This window comes from Astyanax mexicanus, chromosome 4 (genome assembly GCF_023375975.1).
Source record: "Astyanax mexicanus isolate ESR-SI-001 chromosome 4, AstMex3_surface, whole genome shotgun sequence".
NCBI classification, from domain to species: domain Eukaryota; kingdom Metazoa; phylum Chordata; class Actinopteri; order Characiformes; family Acestrorhamphidae; genus Astyanax; species Astyanax mexicanus.
Window position 1 is genome coordinate 54,955,265 of NC_064411.1, and position 20,353 is coordinate 54,975,617.

At 36.6% G+C, this 20,353-nt stretch overlaps 1 protein-coding gene across 2 annotated transcripts in view; it reads left to right on the forward strand.

Annotated features, from left to right (window-relative positions):
* ssbp3a (single stranded DNA binding protein 3a) overlaps positions 1-19,223 on the forward strand; it is a 58,400-nt gene extending 39,177 nt beyond the window's left edge. The window contains exons 5-18 of one of the 2 annotated variants that reach the window (XM_049478877.1): positions 2,854-2,943; positions 6,797-6,865; positions 8,960-9,019; positions 9,144-9,198; positions 10,209-10,282; positions 10,419-10,498; positions 10,652-10,700; positions 11,465-11,500; positions 12,161-12,224; positions 12,590-12,660; positions 13,515-13,578; positions 13,704-13,732; positions 13,853-13,954; positions 15,513-19,223. In XM_049478877.1, the coding sequence (XP_049334834.1) occupies positions 2,854-2,943; positions 6,797-6,865; positions 8,960-9,019; positions 9,144-9,198; positions 10,209-10,282; positions 10,419-10,498; positions 10,652-10,700; positions 11,465-11,500; positions 12,161-12,224; positions 12,590-12,660; positions 13,515-13,578; positions 13,704-13,732; positions 13,853-13,954; positions 15,513-15,542 (873 nt within the window). In that variant the 3' untranslated portion in view covers positions 15,543-19,223. The remainder of the gene's footprint in view (positions 1-2,853; positions 2,944-6,796; positions 6,866-8,959; positions 9,020-9,143; positions 9,199-10,208; positions 10,283-10,418; positions 10,499-10,651; positions 10,701-11,464; positions 11,501-12,160; positions 12,225-12,589; positions 12,661-13,514; positions 13,579-13,703; positions 13,733-13,852; positions 13,955-15,512) is intronic. The other variant, XM_049478878.1, reaches the window with a different exon arrangement.
* Positions 19,224-20,353: the final 1,130 nt, after the last annotated feature.

Genomic DNA, 20,353 nt, shown 5'->3' on the forward strand with positions numbered 1-20,353 from the left:
GACAAGTTTCAGGTTGGAAGAACACAGACAGGTAGAGAGCCAGGAACCCGGTAAAGGTCCTGCATTCTGCATTAAAACTCAGGAGATTCCTCATATTTACATTTTCACTGTATAAATAGAGGTTTGATGGTGGGAAAATATATCTGTATTGCAGTATTGTGATATACCACATCGTTTTCTATATTTTATGGATATTTTTATTGAATTCATTACCCCACATGGTGGCGCTATAGTTACATGAATAGTAATAAATACGTTAAAGATCTGTATTGTGATTATATATCGAGTATCACAGAATCAGTGGTAGTTTAGTAGACCTGGGTATCAAACCTACAACCTGGTTAATGATGACATATGGACCACTAAGCCACTGGATGAATGAATGAATAAATGAATGAATAGATGGATGTATAGGTAGATGGATAGGTGAATTAATAACTTAATGAATATAAAGTTAAAAAAAAAAACAAATGGATGAATGGATGCGTGAATAAGCGAATGAATGAATAAATGTATGGGTGAATCGATAGGTGAAAAATTAATTGAATGAATATTGAGTAAATTAATGAATAAACAAAAGAATGACTGAATGAACAAATGAATGAATAATTGAATGAATGAATGCACTTCATACATACATTGAAGACAGTTTAATGAAGCTGAATGAATGTTGAAGATCAATAAACCCAAAAACTATATTGTACCATTGTTTAACTTTTACACAAAGTTTAATAATAGTTTATTACATTATTAGAACTGCAATATAAATGCAGTATAAGTATGAGTGAGTGATGATCAGGGGGACTGGTGGTGGAGGTGGTGGTGGAGGTGGGGGTGGGGTGGAGGTGATGATGGAGTATCTGAGCTCTGAAGGCTGGTAGATGGAGGGTATGGGATTTGCTGGATCTGCAGGTTTAATAATAGAGTGATGATGGAGTGAGTGATGATCAGGGACTGGTGGAGGTGGTGAAGGTGGAGGTGGTGATGGTGTATCTGAGCTCTGAAGGCTGGTAGATGGAGGTATGGGATGTGCTGGATCTGCAGGTTTAATAATAGAGTGATGATGGAGTGATTGATGATCAGGGGCTGGTGGAGGTGGCGGAGGTGCAGGTGGAGGTGGTGTATCTGAGCTCTGAAGGCTGGTAGATGGAGGTATGGGATGTGCTGGATCTGCAGGTTTAATAATAGAGTGATGATGGAGTGATTGATGATCAGGGGCTGGTGGAGGTGGTGGAGGTGGTGTATTTGAGCTCTGAAGGCTGGTAGATGGAGGTATGGGATGTGCTGGATCTGCAGGTTTAATAATAGAGTGATGATGGAGTGATTGATGATCAGGGACTGGTTTGCTTGCTCTGCATGAACGGGTGAAAAGCTGCGTATGATAGGCGGAGATGTTGAGGGTAATTGACTGTGATTGATTAGAGCTGGACTCGTTAAGAAGATGACCTGTCTGTGATTAGCCGCCGCCCACCGCGCCGCAGGGCACATTTCCTCTATTGATTTTGCTGATGCTTCATATTTACTGTGCTCACAATATTTAGAGGAGAGGAGGAAGCTGGAGTCACGCCAAAACCTGATCGAGAAGTTTGTGTCAACCTCAGTTCAGTGTGAGATTAAGATGCAGGATATAGAAATACTGTATTCTGAGCAAAAGAGAAAAAAAGCTTCTGTATAATTTACTGCATATAATTTAATTTATTACATAATCATTAAACATCAAAGGGTAGGCAAGAATCGTGGTCAAAAAACAAAGGTCATAACTAGTGGGAGAGTCTTTCATATAGGCCTGTACACAGGTGTCTAGTATTCCGGTGATTGATTTCCTGATTGTGGCATGTGATGTGTCATGTGACCAGTGTGTGGTGCATTCTGGGCAATGCTGAGTGTGGGAGAGGAACACATGCTTACAGCACCAGGCGTGACACCTAATCCTAAACAGAAATGAAAATGAACAAAAACTGTTTAGGAAAGCATAATATATAATATATAATAAATGAAGCATAAAAATATATTACAATATGATATGATATGATTGAACAAAAGATAAAATAAGGATTAAAAAGATTTAAATTAACCCAAAAACAAAGATCCAAATAAATGAAATAAAACTAAGATTAAATAGGCTTAGTATGACCAAAAATATAAAAGATTCAAAAGGTTCAAATGAAAACCAATGGCTCACTTAGATTCAAAAAAATAATGAGTGCCAGATTTAAAAGATTTAATTTGACTAAAAAAGCAGTATTCAAAAAATTCATATGATCAGAGATTCAGCACAATATAAAAACAAAGATAAAATAGGTTTAGTTTGGCCCAAAACATAAAAGATTCGAAAGATTCATATGAAAACCAGTGGTTCACTATGCTCAACAATGATTGCTAGATTCAAAAGGTTTAATTTGACTAAAAAAGCAGTATTCAAAAGAGTCATATAATCAGAGATTCACCATGATAAAAAAAACAAAGATTAAATAGGTTTAGTTTGGCCAAAATTATAAAAGATTCAAAAGAGTCATATAATTAGAGATTCAACACATTATAAGCAAAGTTTAAATAAGTTTAGTTTAAAAAAAAAAAAAAAAGATTCATAAGATTCACATGAAAACTAATGATTCACTAGATTTAAAAGATTCAATTTGACCAAAAAACAAAGGTTCAAAAGATTCATTTGATCAGAGATTTAACCGAATAAAAAAACAAAGATTAAATAGGTTTAGTATGGCCAAAAAGATATTTAGAATAATGATTATTTGTCTGTTGATGTGTTTAAATGTTTATATTTGTGGTATATTGTATTGTATATGTTTTGTAGTCCCTCTGTAACTCTATATCTCCGGTCCTGTATGTTTACAGAGTGCAGCAGCAGCTCCGAGCCCAGCGCTGGGGAACATGCCCCCCGGAGACGGGATGCCAGGAGGACCCTTACCTCCGGGCTTCTTCCAGGTAGGATCAGAGCTGTTACCTGTACAGACATTTCCTCAAATATATATATATATATATATATATAAATATATTCCATCAGCCCAGTCTGCTCCATACATTCTCCTCATATAATAGTGTTTGATAGACTTGCTGACGAAACATAACCCAGCAAGAGCTAAAGTGCTGCCACTATGATCAGGAGATCGCTGGTTTGAATCCCGGTCATGCAGCTTGCCATCAGCTGGCGGGGCCCTGAGAGAGCACAATTGTTCTTGCTCTCTCTGGGTGGGTACAGTAGATGGTGCTCTTCTTTCCCCTCATCACTCCTAGCACAAGGCTGCGTCTGTGAGCTGATGTATCAGAACCGAGTCGCTGCACTTTCCTCCTCGGAAATGCTGCACTAGCAGCTTATCAAAAAGAGGCGGAGTCTGATTTCACATGTATCGGAGGAGGCATGTGCTGGTCTTCACCCTCCTGGTGTTGAAGCATCACTAGTGAAGAAGGAACTGGGTGGGACAATTGGCCAGATAAATTGGGAGAAAAAAAAACAGGAGAAAATTCGAAAAAGAATATGCTCTGTAAAAAAATAAGAGATCACTTTAGTTTCTGAATCAGTTTCTCTGATTTTGCTATTTATAGGTTTATGTTTGAGTAAAATAAGTATTGTTGTTTTATTCTATAAACTACAGACAACATTTCTCCCAAATTCCAAATAAAAATATTTTAATTTAGAGCATTTATTTGCAGAAAATGAGGATTGGCTGAAATAACCAGAAATATAATGCAAAGAAAACAAGTTCATATTCATAAAGTTTTAAGAGTTCAGAAATCAGTATTTGGTGGAATAACCCTGGTTTTTAATCACAGTTTTTTTCATGCATCTTGGCATCATGTTCTCCTCCACCAGTCTTACACACTGCTTTTGGATAACTTTATGCTGCTTTACTCCTGGTGCAAAAATTAATTTAACAGTTCAGTTTGGTGGTTTGATGGCTTGTGATCATCCATCTTCCTCTTGATTATATTCCAGAGGTTTTCAATTTGGTAAATTCAAAGAAACTCATCATTTTTGTTTTTTTTGGACCCCTCAACTTTAGACACCGGCTGGTTACCTGCACTGGATGGGGTGGTGGGTGATTGAGTTGATGGGGGTGTAAATGAGATTTTTGGCCAAACGTTGGCTCTAACCTTTCTCTATCAGATTTCAGTCCCAGAGAGTCAAACACCAGGCCAAAATCACACACACACACACTCACACACGTGCCATCGGTTTCGAGATGGCGAACACAGAGGGCCCATTATGCCTCTGCCTGTGGTTATCGGCCAAGCCCAGCGTCTGCTGGGATTCAGCTTGATTACGACCATTAGCCGCTAATGGCAGCCACTCTAGCTTCACGAAGTACGGCTACTTTTACTGCTCTGACCGTAAGAGCAGAGCGGAGTGGTCACGCACAGGTTGTGCAGAAGCGTTTCTGTTAACCGTCCACTCGTAACATCCTCCCCGCCCCCTCCTGCATAGGAAATAAGGATATCACTAATATAAAAGCAGTAATATTACTCAAAGATCTTCTTCCGCTAAAATCCACTTTTTCTTGTTCTTTATGAAATACAGTATATCTCTCTGTTGGAGTTGTACATGATGCTGCACATGATGAAACTTTTCCCCAACCTCCACTGTCTGCAGTAGAAGAAAATCCTCAGAAATACGTGTTGATCAGAAACGGCTCTGAAGTCTCAGGACCACCCACAGAGAGAGCTGAAGCTGAGTTTCAGCATTAGGAGCTAATAGCTAAGGAGGAGCTAAAAGCTTCTGTTTACAGAGCTAGTTAGCGTTAGCTACCTTGTGTAAGCAAATGTAGATTTAAATCGGATCTCTGGTTGATTCTGCGTTTTAAAGAGACCTTAAATATACACTACGGAAGCTCGATTTAACAAAGTAGCACAATTTGACAGAACATCGATCAAAGCAGGCGACATTCACGTCAGATTTTAGATAGATAGATAGATAGATAGATAGATAGATAGATAGATAGATAGATAGATAGATAGATAGATAGATAGATAGATAGATAGATAGATAGATAGATAGATAGATAGATAGATTTTCCCTTTTAAGTTTTAGAGCTGAAAAATTGACTGTGGGGGGAAAGCTGAAGGCAGGTAGGCAGTCTCTGCTGCTTTAGTGCTGTTAGCCAATCAGAGGCAATATATTTGCATGTATAAATATTCATGAGCAAGAGCCAAAACCTGTCTTTCTTCAGAGACCATTAATTCAGTGATCTAAAGCAGGGTTCCAAATAAATGAACGTTTGACCCTGTTATTATATTTAATTTTTAATTGGGTTTAAAGTAATTTTAAGGGTTTACATCAAGTGAGAGGAAGGAGACTGAAAAACAAGAACCAACGAAAAGAAGCTGCAGTGAAAATGTCTGAAAAAGCATCACAAACTGTGAACTGTGTATCAGGTGTAAATACTAGGGCTGTGAATTGGCACGAAGTTGGCGATACAATACGTATCCTGATATATGGGTAATAATACAATATTATCAGCTCTGGAAAAAATTAAGAGACCACTTCAGTTTCTGAATCAGTTTCTATGATTTTGCTATTTATATAATAAACATTGTTGTTTTATTCTATAAACTACAGACAACATTTCTCCCAAATTCCTCCCAAATAAAAATATTGTAATTTAGAGCATTTATTTACAGAAAATGAGAAATGGCTGAAATAACAAAAAAAAAGATGCAGAGCTTTCAGACCTCAAATAATGCAGAGAAAACAACAAGTTCATATTCATAAATTTTTAAAAGTTTAGAAATTAATATTTGGTGGAATAACCCTGGTGGTTTTCAATCACAGTTTTTATGCATCTTGGCATCATGTTCTCCTCCCTCCACCAGTCTTACACACTGCTTTTGGATAACTTTATGCTGCTTTACTCCTGGTGCAAAAATTCAAGCAGTTCAGTTTGGTGGTTTGATGGCTTGTGATCATCCATCTTCCTCTTGATTATATTCCAGAGGTTTTCAATTTGATAAAATCAAAGAAACTCATCATTTTTAGGTACTCTCTTATTTTTCTCTATTTTCTTCTATGTTCTGGAGTATGGAAAGACATGTGATTTAGCTGGACTCTGCTGGAGCACTACTGACCTCTACTGGTCACTTTTGTATTATCAATACCTCATGATCAATATATTCATCCAGCCTTAAATAATGGGTTAAATGTATGTGTACTGGATAGCCATAACATTAAAACCAACCAGCCTAATATTATGTAGGCTAGCAGAATAGCTCTGGGACATCAAGGCATGGACTTCACAAATACTTCTGAAGGAAGATGTCCTGTGGTTTCTGGCACCAAGGCTGGTTTCCCAGACAGTGATTGAGTCTGGGCCTAGGCACCTTCAGCTTGAGGATGCCCCACAGGTGCTCAATTGGGTTCAGGTGTGAAAACATACTTCGCCAGTCTGTAACCTTTACCTTTAGCATCTTTAGCAAGGCGATCGTCATCCTGGAGGTGTTTTTGGGGTCGTTAAGGTATTGAAAAACTGCCGACATCATAGATAACTTCATAACGGCACCCTTTTCTACCGAAAAGGCACAAAAACAGGGCTTTTTGTCCTGTTTTCGTGCATTTTAGTGACATTTTTAAGCAATTAGGAGCTCAAAAGGGGGCGGTTGCCCCCTCTGCCATTGTTAAAGTGCCTCAGAATCACACAAAACCACAACACTAATACAGCTCTGCTCTGCTTTTCTTTCCTCTTTCCTGTCATGTTTCCTCCTAACCATTACAACCCCCCCCCCCCCAAACCTTCTATATCACTACTGCCCCCCCCCTCCCCCACCCGGTCCATCGGGGTCCCTGCAGGGTCCCACCGGCTCCCAGTCGTCCCCCCATCCTCCACTTAACGCTAACATGATGGGAGCTCACGGACAGGTAACAAACTACACACACACACACACACACACACACACACACACTCTCACACACACACACACACACACAGCAGGGTCCGCTTTGAGCTAATTCTCTGCAGAATGCTTCTTTCTGCTTGTGCTGCTGAAGCTTCTCCATTAATTTACTAAATAAGAACTGCTGTAAAATTGAGACAGAAATCCGCTATGAATTATTAAGCATTCAGTATCTATTAAAATGTATTACTCAGTACCTCCGATGAAATCTGTATCCATAATGAATGATTATACACACTATACACACTTATACACTAATTTCAGTATCTGATATTAATTACTTAGTTCCCATTATGATTTTTTCAGTATCTACTATTAATAATTTGAAATGTATTATGAACTGTGCAGTATCTGGTTTAATCAGTATCCACTATGAATTCTTCAGTGTCCACTTTTAATTACTTTAGATTATTTTTTGTGACCGATTATGAATTATTCGAGATTCACTTTGAATCATTCAAGATCCATAATGAATTATTGAATATACACAAACGCTTATTCAAGCTCCACTATGAATTACTAAGTATTTAGTATGAATCATGATGTGTCCATTATGATTTGTGAGATCTACTATGATTTATTCAGGAGCCACTATGAATTATTTAAGATCCACTTTGACTTAATTTACTGTCTACAATGCTTTGTTATGTATCCACAATGAATTATTTCAGAACTACTATTCAGTATTTAGTATCCACTATGAATTATTTGAGATCCACTATGACTTATTTATTATCTATTGTGTACTATTCACTGTCTATTGTGCATTGTTATATATCCACTATGAATTATTTGAGAGCTACTATTAAGTATTTAGTGTCCACTATGAATTATTTGACATCCACTATGACTTTTTTATTATCTATTGTGAACTATTCACTGTCTACAATGCATTGTTATGTATCCAGTATGAATTATTTGAGAGCTATTATCAAGTGTTTAGTGTCTTCTATAAATTATTTAGTATCCACTATGAATAATTTAAGATCCACTATGACTTATTTAATATCTGTTATCTATTGTGAATTATTAAGTGTCTATTATGCATTGTTATGTATCCATTAAGAACTATTTGAGAGCTACTATTAAGTATTCAGTATCCACTATGAATTATTTGAGATCCACTATGGTTATTTATTATCTATGATCTATTGTGAACTATTCACTGCCTATGATGCTTTGTTATGTATCCACTATGAATTAATAAGGGATATTATTATGTATTCAGTGTCTTCTATAAATTATTTAGTATCCACTATGAGTCATTTGAGATCCAATATGACTTATTTATTCTCTATACTATATTGTGAACTTTTAATTTGCTATTGTGTATTTTTATGTGTCCACTATGACTTATATGAGAGCTACTAGTAAGTATTCAGCATCCACTATAAATTACAGTATTTGAGATTCACTATGACTTATTTATTACCTACTGTCTATTGTGAACAATTCACTGTCTATTATGCATTGTTATGTATCCACTATAAATTATTTGAGATCCACTATGACTTACTTATTATCTATTGTGTACTATTCGCTGTCTATTATGCATTGTTATATATCCACTATGAATATTTTGAGAGCTAATTTCAAGTATTCAGTGTCTTTTATGAATTATTATGTATCCACTATGAATCATTTAGCATCTATACTCTATTGTGAACTATTCACTGTCTACAATGCATTGTTATGTATCCATTATGAATTATTTGAGAGCCACCATGAATTATTTGAGAGCTATTTTCAAGAATTCAGTGTCCTCTATTAATTATTTAGTATCCACTATGAATTATTCATCATTTATTATCTGTTTTTAACTATTCACTGTCTGTTCTGCATTGTTATGGATCCACTATGAATTAATGACAGCTACTATTAAGTATTCAGTTTCTTATATGAGTTATTGAGTATTTACTATGAGTCCTTTGGGATCTTGTATAACTTATTTTTACTTATTGTTCATTATCTACTATAAATAATTCTGTATACACTATGAATTATTTAGTATCCAGTATGAATATTAAAGTCAATTGATCATTTGTGTTATGTCCTGCAGCCCTTCATGTCGCCGCGTTACGCAGGAGGACCTCGGCCGCCAATCAGGATGGGGAATCAGGTGAGTCTGGATGGGTTTGTTTCCTGTATGTTTTTAATATTGAAATGATGACGCCTCTCTGAGCTCTCTATTGATCTTTTACTGATCGATCGCTGATCATTTTCTCCTCATATCTTTCTATCAGGCACCTGGAGGGCAGCCTTTACCTCCCAACGTGATGGACCCAACACGACCTCCAGGTGAGACACTGAGCCGCCATAACATTATAACCATTACCCATTTATTCAGCTCCACTGATCATACAGGACACTGTAGTTCTATAATAATTACAGACTGTATCTGTTTCCTACATACTTTATTATTATTATTATTATTATTATTATCCTGTTTGTAGCGTCCTGTTTGTAGCATCCTGTAGGCATTATCTTATGGGCAGCATCCTGTTTGTAGTGTCCTGTAGACGGCTTGCTGTGGGCATGGTCCTGTTTGTACCAACCTGTGGGCAGCGTCCTATTTGTAGTGTCCTGTTTGTAGCATCCTGTGGGCAGCATCTTGTTTGTAGCGTCCTGAGGGCAGCATCCTGTAGGCAGCATCATGTTTTTAGCATCCTGTGGGCAGGATCCTGTTTGTAGTGTCCTGTGGCAAAGTCCTGTTTGTAGTGTCCTATGGGCAGCATCCTGTTTGTAGTGTCTTGTGGGCAGCATCTTGTTTGTAGCGTCCTGAGGGCAGCATCCTGTAGGCAGCATCATGTTTTTAGCATCCTGTGGGCAGGATCCTGTTTGTAGTGTCCTGTGGCAAAGTCCTGTTTGTAGTGTCCTATGGGCAGCATCCTGTTTGTAGTGTCTTGTGGGCAATGTCCTGTGGGCAGCGTCCTGTTTGTAGTGTCCTGTGGGCAAAGTCCTGTGGACAGCATCCTGTTTGTAGTGGCCTGTGGGCAGCATCCTGGTTTTAGAGTCCTGTAGACGGCTTGCTGTTGGGCAGTATCCAGTTTATAGCAACCTGTGGGCAGCATCCTATTTGTAGAGTCCTGTGAGCAGTGCCCTGTTTGCAGCGTCCTGTTTGTAGTGTCCTGTGGGTAGTGTCCTGCTTGTAGCGTCCTGTGGGCAGTGTCCTGTTTGTAGCATCCTGTAGGCAGCGTCCTGTTCGTAGCATCCTGTGGGCAGCATTCTGTTTGTAGTGTCCTGTAGGCAGTGTCCTGTGGCTCGATTGGTTTATCACTTAAATTTAATGTGCTGTTTTTTTTTTTCAGGTCATCCTAATCTGGGAGCCATGCAGAGAATGCCTGTGCCTCGAGGGATGGGGCCGATGGTACCGGGACCACAGGTACGTCCTGTAAACTGTCCTGTACCAACAGGACCCTCTGCACTTCCTGTGTTTTTTTCCTACATTGTAAATGAATAGTAAAATAGCCTTCTTCTTCTTCTTCTTTTTCTCCTCCGTTTCTCCGGACTCTCTGTAGTCTGATCCCTGGTTATCACTGCAGAACTACAGCAGTGGGATGAGGCCTCCCACCTCTATGGGCCAAAGCATGCCAAATATGTAAGAAATCCCCCTTTTATAAGCTTTATTTTAGATAAAAATATGTCAAATTAAACATTCTGTCTAATGCTAATCCTTATAGCAGATCAGGTCGACAGATACTGCTATTAATATATACATATATTAATATATTTTACTTTTTTCTGTGTTCAGGGGTCCGGGGACCGGCAGGCCGTGGCCTAATCCCAACAACGCTAACACAGTAAGTACAATTAATTAATTAATTAATTTAGGCTTCATTTTGCTTTATTTATTTATTTATTTATTTATTTAAGTATGAAAAATAATTTTAAAACTGCATCTGTTCTTTTCACGGATATTTCATTGTAAATGGACAAACAGAATAAATGCAAATTTGGAAACTTACATACATAAATATATATGTATCAAAAGTTTGGACACTTCAGTGTTCTGCATTGTAGATTAATACCAAAGTCAGCTTTATTCTCTTGTACTATTACGACTTTAATCTCATAATATTATGACTTTATTCTTAAAGTAAACTGTTTTTGTTTTTTTAAGAGTGTCCCAAATAAACACAGAGATTACAGTCGAGATTAAAGTCATAATATTACAAGATTAGGGTTGTAATATTATGAGATTAAAGTCGTAATATTATGAGAGAATAAAGTCATAGTATTTTGAGGGAAATATAGTTCTATCTGATTGGGCTGCAGTTTAAGAGAGGAGCACGGCGGGAGGAAAGGAGCAGTTTCCGCTGATCTTTTACAGGGCTGCTGTGATTACCATCAGTTATTTAGATTTCTAACCTGCTGCTTATTAATGCATTCGTTTTACAAATGGATAATACAGTGTGCAGATTTTCTCATTTTCCGATTTTGGATTCTCCATCCTTCCATCCATACCTTGAAAGCAAAAGTTCAAAGCTTGATTAATAAGCAATGTTTGAAAGATAATAAAAAAAAACATTGTTTAAAATACTGTATTTATTTTATTTCTCTTCAGATCCCATATTCCTCATCATCTCCTGGCACATATGTGGTAAGAACCATGTTAAACTTGTGACTCAGTTTATAGCACGTCTATTATGGATTGTTCAGATTGATTTGTGTTCTGATTTTAATACAATATCAACAATATTAATGTACTTCTGAATTTCTGCACAGCATTTATGATCTCTACTAAACTGAAGCCGTTTTAGCTGTTTATCCTCACTGATAAGTGCTTTTCTTAAAGCTACACAGCTCTTTAGTCTCTTTAATCCCATGAGTTCCCTTCACTGCATTGCAGAGCGTGAGGCAAAGCTCTTACCTTCACTATTACACAACATATGTAGTGTTCTAGTGTTGTTTTTCTACCATTTGTTCAATTTCATCAAATAACCACATTTCTTCCTGGAAGATGATATTTTCTCACTGTCTTTCCACTTTTTAATAATGCATTAGACCGTTCTTAACCTGATTTATTCTCTGCATTATTGATGCATGCCAATAACTGGACCCTTCTGAAACAGATTAACAATTTTCTGCGACCACAGGATGATCAGGTCTTTCCACAAGGTTGTTTAACAAATAAGAAGCTACTCCCTGCATCAGCTAGAGTTAAACTACTCACCCAATGGGAGGATCTTACCTATTTGCTTAGTTCAATCCAGGTAGTGACCTTGTTGTTTTAAATGTGCCATTAAATTCGTTATCTCAGGGTCCTCCAGGGGGAGCCGGAGGAGGATGTCCACCAGGAACTCCCATCATGCCCAGTCCAGCAGGTACAATTTCCTCATATTTTAAATATAGCCAATCAATCAAGACCAAATTCAGACTACTGACGCTGTTTTTAGCTACACTATCATACTTTACCCGAAGCTTATAGATAATATTATGTTATACAGTGTCAGAAACCACATAATTATTTCTGTTAGAGATCACTGAACAGCTACATGTGCATTATAAACTTCCATTACTTATATGTTACTTTAACATTATCATTATTATTAAATTACATTATTATTGTACATTAGCTCCAGTGTAACATTAAAGTAGTAATTTAAGCATCTTATGTTTCAGAAATTATTATAGTAAAAGTGTCATATGTAAGGTTTTATTGATAAAATAATATTTTTTTTCCCCACAGATTCCACGAACTCTGGTGAAAACCTGTACACTATTATAAACTCGGTGCCGCAGGCCGGAAACAGATCCAGTGTGAGTTCTTCAGTTCCAGCTGTAAAATATATATTTTTGCAGTTAGATTTGTCTTATTGTATTTTTTTGACATCCCATTTTAAATTCATAGTCATCAGTGTGGAGTCAGTCCCTCTTTGCAGCTACACCATGTAGACAAAAGTATTCAATCAGTCAATCAATATGTGATATTATGAGATTAAAGTCGTAATATTATGAGAGAATAAAGTCATAGTATTTTGAGGGAAATGTAGTTCTATCTGATTGGGCTGTAGTTTAAGAGCAGAGCACGGGGGAGGGAAAGGAGCAGATTCCGCTCATGATCTGTTACAGGGCTGCTGTGATTATCATCAGTTAATCAATTAATCAACCTTCATTAGGGAGTACATTGAGGGTGACCCTCATTTACAATGCAGCCGAGCATTTGCAGTATAAAAGGCATTGAAAACATTAAATAAGAAATACTAAAGAAAAAATACTAATGTTACTAATATTAATGTGGATGGATATATATATATATATATATAGGAAAATTTAAATAAAATGACCATAAAAAATCAACACATAAAAGTACAAAAAAATAATTATACTATATAAAAAAAGAATAATGATGAACTAAGATCATAAGAAGCAAAATCTAAAAAAATATATATAAATACAAAGTAAGAACAATAAAAATTTAAATAATAAGAAACAAAGGATGATCAGGTCTTTGCACATGACAACAAAAGCTAAGAAAGTGGTTAGATTTATGCAAGCAAATCATTTTTTTTTACATATAAAAAATAATGGGGTGAAAAAATACAGCAAATGAAAAAAAAAACACTAACATTTCTGTTCTTTCTGTGGTTTTCTCTCTTTTCTCTTTTCTTTAGTTCCCGTTGGGTCCAGACGGGCCCTTGGGGGGACTGGAGCCGCACCACATGAACGGATCATTAGGTACATCCTGATTCAGATTACGTTACAATCCCCTGATACATTTAATATTTAATTTAACTCAACCAAACATAATAAAACTCAAAATTAAAATGATTTATCATGATTTATCTTGAATTTTTCTATAGGCTCAGGTGACATCGATGGAATTCCCAAGGTAATCAGCTAATCTGTTACAACAATCATATTAATGTGCTTTATCTACGAGAAATTAATTTGTGTTTTGCATTTATTTATTTCATGTTATTTATTTATTTATATATTTATGCAACTGTAGAATTCTCCAAATAACTTGGGCAGTCTGAGTAACCCTCCCGGCACTCCCAGAGACGACGGGGACTTAGGAGGGAACTTCCTTCACTCTTTCCAGAATGAGAACGTGAGTAATTTATTTTATTCTGCTGAATAAACCTGGTCTCAGAACCAGATTTTACTGGTAGCTACTTTTAGACGGTTTAATCTGTTTTTATAGTTACAAAAGATGGACATCCAGAAGAAAATACACTGTAAATGAATTGGAATTAGAATTAAGTGTTACCTGAGGGGATTTCTTGGTAATGCTCACACCTGTATAAGTTCTGAGGTGTTATCTTGTGAGTGTCAAAATTTCTCCTGGCTGGTTTGACTGGATAAACAGTTTGACAGTATAACTGGTTATACTGGTGGTCATAATTAGTCAAAATACTAACTTTAGGCTCCAACAGTTTCAGGTAAGGCGCATTTTTAAGAGACACTATAAGGAATTCAGCAGGTCTCACCGCTGGGTGGTGGGGGGAGGAGGTAGCTAACTAAGTTAAGCTAAGCTAAGCTAAGTAAACAAAACTGTAATAAAATGCTTTCTTTTCAAGTGAAACGAGTGCTGGATGTTAATCTACACAGATTTCTCACCTGAAAACTGTTTATTTAGATGAGTAAAGCGCTTCAGTTATTTTACAGTAAGCCTAGATTCCCGAATTAGCATTAGCGGCTAACCACAAGCGACAGCACGGTCAGCACAATAAGCCAGGGCAATATTAGCTGGCGGTCCGGGCCACGTAGCTTGTTTTAACACAGTAAACATGCAGACTACAGTCTGATATACTCACCTCTGAATAGTGAAAGATCTAGCGCTTAGCGTGGTTAGCAGCTAATGCTAATATTGCAGGCTACAGGCCAATAATACTCACCTCTGAACGGTAAAAGAGCTAGAGCTTAGTGCAGTTAGCGGGTAATGCTAATACTGCTCCAGCAATGCTTCAGCAATGTATGTATGTATGTATATAAATATAGAAACTTTATTTTACAAGGCAAAAACACAGACAACACTACATGGGAAGAGAAAGAGAAAAAAATAATTTACAACATTCATTGAGAACATTCGGAATAGCATTCTTAAAAGTGGACTTTTAAGTAATTTTAAGTCAGTCTCTGGCAGCTGCAGATTGAAACGAAGATAATCCAAATTACATTTAATATAAAACACTTTTACTTTGTTCCAGAAAATTACACAATATATGAAGAAATCAGACTTTATTATCAGAAAAACAGCTGAAGAATTTAAACAATAGACCTTAAAAAGAGATACGCCTTTAACAACTTTCCTTCAAGCTACAGTATTAATATATTTAAACAGGGATATAGTTACTACTCTTGAAGTTTTTTTGCGCCTCATATCCAGAGTTTTAAGGAGTTTTATCTCTTACTACTCAGGACCGGTTCTGGGCTTGTCTGTGGGACGAGAGAAACGTTTCTCTGAGCTGTATAATTTGTTTCCTCTTTTTGTCTGAGTAAATAATTTCTGTTTGCTGTTAATATGGATAAAACACGCATGTAGTAAAGAACAGAAGCAGGAGCTCCTCAGATAAAGCGTAGGCTTTTGCTGTTGAGCGTAGGATTAGCTTAACAGGGAATATTTCAAATTTAATCTTTCGCTAATCTATTTTATGTTTTTTCCTCAGTATTCTCCAACAATGACCATGAGCGTGTGATCGGCGAGTTGCGTCAGCGCCCCCTAGTGGCCCGGCACCACAGTGAGAGCTGGAATCTACTGATTGCACCAATGGGAACAACGTGAAAACGAGAGAAACTCCTGCTGTACAGCGATTATTTCCTTTTTTAATCTTTTTTACCGTAGTGAGACGTGGTCGCTGCGGTGTTGCTGGATCTTTTGGAAAGCAGATACAGGACCAGCGCTGTGGTGGACGAAACCAAAAAACAGAAGAAAGGAAGGAAAAGAGAAAATAACGAATAATAGAACTCAAAATTTTCTTCGTTACTACATAATTTATCCACAACATTCCAGAAACTACCTGATGATGCCTTCGTCTATGTCTGAACTTTTCTTTTTCTTGGACGGCTGCCTTGGAAATGCATCTGTTTTTATTTTTTGGGCTCATTTTTGCTATTTTTATCTCAACACTCCTATAAATTAACCCGTTCTGATTCTACTGAGGGGGTGGATGGATGGATGGATGGATGGACCAATGGGAGTAAAGACTGAGTATCACTTCCATTTAAATGTCATAGACTTAAAAAAAAAAAAACGTTTATTTTATTTCTTATTTTAAAGTAAATGTGATCAGTTTTTGTTACATTTTTTTAGATTTATTAATTATTAATGAATTTTGGATAGTCATTCTTTATATATTGTTATTTGTGTGTGATCAGCCTGATTTATGTTAAAGCTATGTTCGCTTAAAAATACAAAAATGAAAACATAAGGGACAAGATTTGCTTCAAATTTGCTTTAAATAACATTAATCACAAACGTGTTCTTTTATAGCTACTGTTGGGAGTGTGTGCTAGTGCATCTCGGGGGAAAAACAATTAAAATATCATCAAAAGGTGATTTTATTTCAGTAATTTAGTTGAAAGTGTGGAATTCATTTATTATATAGATGTATTAAACACAGAGTGATCTATTTTAGGCTTTTATTTGTCTTATTGTTGATGATTATGGCCACAAATCTGTCTCGGAAAATTAGAATATTATCCTCCCGAGACCCTCACTTTAGGATCTAACGAGCAAAAAAAACAATGTCTTCAATTAGAAATTGTTGTTTATTTTAAAATTTAAGCGCTATTAAGACCCAATTAGTCCAAAAAATAACTTTTATTGGCCTGTAGCCTGCAATATTAGCATTAGCTGCTAACCACGCTAAGCGCTAGCTCTTTCACTATTCAGAGGTGAGTATATCAGACTGTAGTCTGCATGTTTACTGTGTTAAAACAAGCTACGTGGCCCGGACCGCCAGCTAATATTGCCCTGGCTTATTGTGCTGACCGTGCTGTCGCTTGTGGTTAGCCGCTAATGCTAATTCGGGAATCTAGGCTTACTGTAAAATAACTGAAGCGCTTTACTCATCTAAATAAACAGTTTTCAGGTGAGAAATCTGTGTAGATTAACATCTTTTCACAATTTCACTTTAAAAGAAAGCATTTTATTACAGTTTTTTTTACTTAGCTTAGCATCGCTTAACTTAGTTAGCTACCTCCTCCCACCACCTCCACCCAGCAGTGAGGCCTGCTCAATAAGAAGTTCCTTATAGTGTCTCTTTTCTTTCGAAAGTGAGCAAATAAACATTAGAAGAACAGTTTCAAACATAATACTGGATGAGTTTTTTATATCTGACCCATGTTTCTGTCTGAACTGGCTGTAGAAACCTCTGAATGGGATTCCCACCCTCTTGATTTCAATCAGTTGAGTGTTGAATGTTGTCATGTGACCACTAGATGATACAGCAGTGTGACCATATAAGGCTAAAGGGTTAAAGTTTTGCAAAGTTATTATAAGTATAATGGTGCAGAGAAGCAGAAATGTCTCAAAATGTTATATGTAAGTCCAATTGGTACTTTTGGCAGTGTGCGAAATTCTGCTGGAAAATGAAATCCTCATCACCAAAAAAGTTGTCAGCATAAAACAGTGGATCAACGTCAGACTCCACATTAAATTCATGTATTTAAGGTCAATTTATAGAAAATAACTAAGATATAAGATGTTTATGAAGATTACTAATATTTGAATCTACTGAATCTAGTATCGATACAATATATCGCAATATCAATATATTGTGCCACTCTGTAGCCACTCTGAATGACTCTGCTTACATTAAAACAACTGAATAATGCAGAAATTCAGGAATACAGCTCTGGAAAAAATAAGAGATCACTTAAAAGTGAAGAGTTTCTTTGATTTTACCAAATTAAAAACCTCTGGAATATAATCAAGAGGAAGATGGATGATCACAAACCATCAAACCACCAAACTGAACTGCTTGAATTTTTGCACCGGAGTAAAGCAGCATAAAGTTATCCAAAAGCAGTGTGTAAGACTGGTGGAGGAGAACATGATGCCAAGATGCATGATTAAAAACTGTGATTAAAAACCACCAGGGTTATTCCACCAAATATTGATTTCTGAACTCTTAAAACTTTATGAATATGAATTTGTTTTCTTTGCATTATTTGAGGTCTGAAAGCTCTGCATCTTTTTTGTTATTTCAGACATTTCTCTTCAAGTCTCTGTAAATAAATGCTCTAAATGACAATATTTTTATTTGGAATTTGGGAGAAATGTTGTCTGTAGTTTATAGAATAAAACAACAATGTTCATTTTACTCAAACATAAACCTATACATAGCAAAATCAGAGAAACTGATTCAGAAACTGAAGTGATCTCTTCATTTATTTTATTATTAAGATTATTATCTATTATGAGGGGTGTCCTCAGACTTTTGGACATATGGTGTATTATATTAATATAGCAATGCTGGACATATATTTAAATAAAAGTTAAGTGAGTTTGTTTTTAGATCATACTGTTTCTTTGTCTTTTCGGATGCTTTTCGGTTCGTATTTACCACAGCAACAACTCTGAAGCAAAACAGCAAACTGTTTGCAGGCTTTCTTGTGTACAGACTTCAGAAGAGGCTTGAGAGAGTCTGAGAGCTGTACCACAAAATTGAACACACCTGCTCCCTATGCACACCTGAGACCTAGTAACACTAACGAGTCACATGACATTTTGGAGGGAAAATGACATGCATTATTATTAATTCAGCATTATTATTTATTATTATTATTTATATTATTATTTATTATAAGAGGTGTCCTCAGACCTTTGACCATATGATGTATCATATTAATGTAGCAATGCTGGACCTATATTTAAAGAAAAATTCAGTGCATGTGTTTTTAGATCAGACTGTTTCTTTGTCTTTTCCGATGTTTTTTCAGTTCGTATCTTGTCTTCTCAGGAGATGGATGGTCTGCTGTGCTGTAAACTGCTATCATGTGTTGATAAGTGCTTCTTCCCATCCTCTCCTAGTCCTTATCTGCGTGTAAATGTGCAGCGGACAGAGCCGGGACTCCAGACGATTGAATTAAGTCTATTTTGATACGTTTATTAAAGCTTTTTCGTCCTTTTCTGAAGCTGTTTTATCTCAGAGAGACACTCTGGATCTAGAGCATCTGCTGTATTCTTCTATTTTTCTGCCATAAGAATGTACATACTGTTTACACGGCTCTTCTTCAAGCTAAAACACAGACACCTATGGCTACATAATTAAGATTAAATTATTTTACCATCCGTATCGATCTGATAATCAATGCAACACGATTTATTTGCCTCTTCATGTTCTAAAAATACAAAATAAACATATATGAACGTTTTTCTCTTTGGTATACTGTTGTTTTTTTCAGGAGCTTTAATTCACTTTATCAATCTACAGCAACATCTTAGGAACCACTTAGTAATCACCTTGGCAACACATTTGCAACCAATACCTTTACCAGAGCAACACCTCAGCAACTGTATCTAGCAACACCTTTGCAAGCAACACATATACCAGAGCAACACCTTAGAAGCCAAACAGCAAACTGCTTGCAGGCTTTCTTGTGTACAGACTTCAGAAGAGGCTTGAGAGAGTGTGAGAGCTGTACTAAAAAACTGAACACACCTGCTCCCTATGCACACCTGAAACCTAGTAACACTAACGAGTCACATGACATTTTGGATGGAAAATGACAAGCATTGCTTAATTTGGACATTTATGGGTGTGGTCTCTTAGGGGTGTACTCACTTTTGTTGCCGGTGGTTTGGACATTAATGGCTGTATATTGAGTTATTTTGAGGGAAGAATAAATCTACACTGTTATATAAGCTGAACACAGACTACTTTACATTGTGTTAGTGTCATTTTGTGAGGGGTATACTCACTTTTGTGATACACTGTATAGCCACACCTTAGCAACCACCTAGCAACACCTTAGGGACCAATATTATAGCAACACTTCAGCAACCAACACTATTAACAGTGTAACACCTTACAAAGAAAAAGCTAACTAAAGCAATACCTTAGTAACCAACACCTACACCAGAGCAACACCTTAGCAACCATCTAGCAACGCCATAGAAACCATACTACAGAAATACCTTAGGAACCATTACCTATTCCATGGCAACACCTTACCAACTGCAAACAATAGCTTAGTAACCAACACCTATAGCACGGCAACACCTTAGCAACTATCTAGCAACAGCGTAAAAAACATACTATAGAAATACATAAGGAACCATTACCTATTCCATGGCAACACCTCAACAACAGCCAAGCAATACCTTAGTAACCAACACCTATACCACAGCAACATCATAGCAACCATACTATAGAAATACCTTAGGAACCATTACCTATTCCATGGCAACACCTTACCAACTGCAAAGCAATACTTTAGTAACCAACACCTATACCACAGCAACACCTTAGCAACTATCTAGCAACACTGTAGCAACCATCCT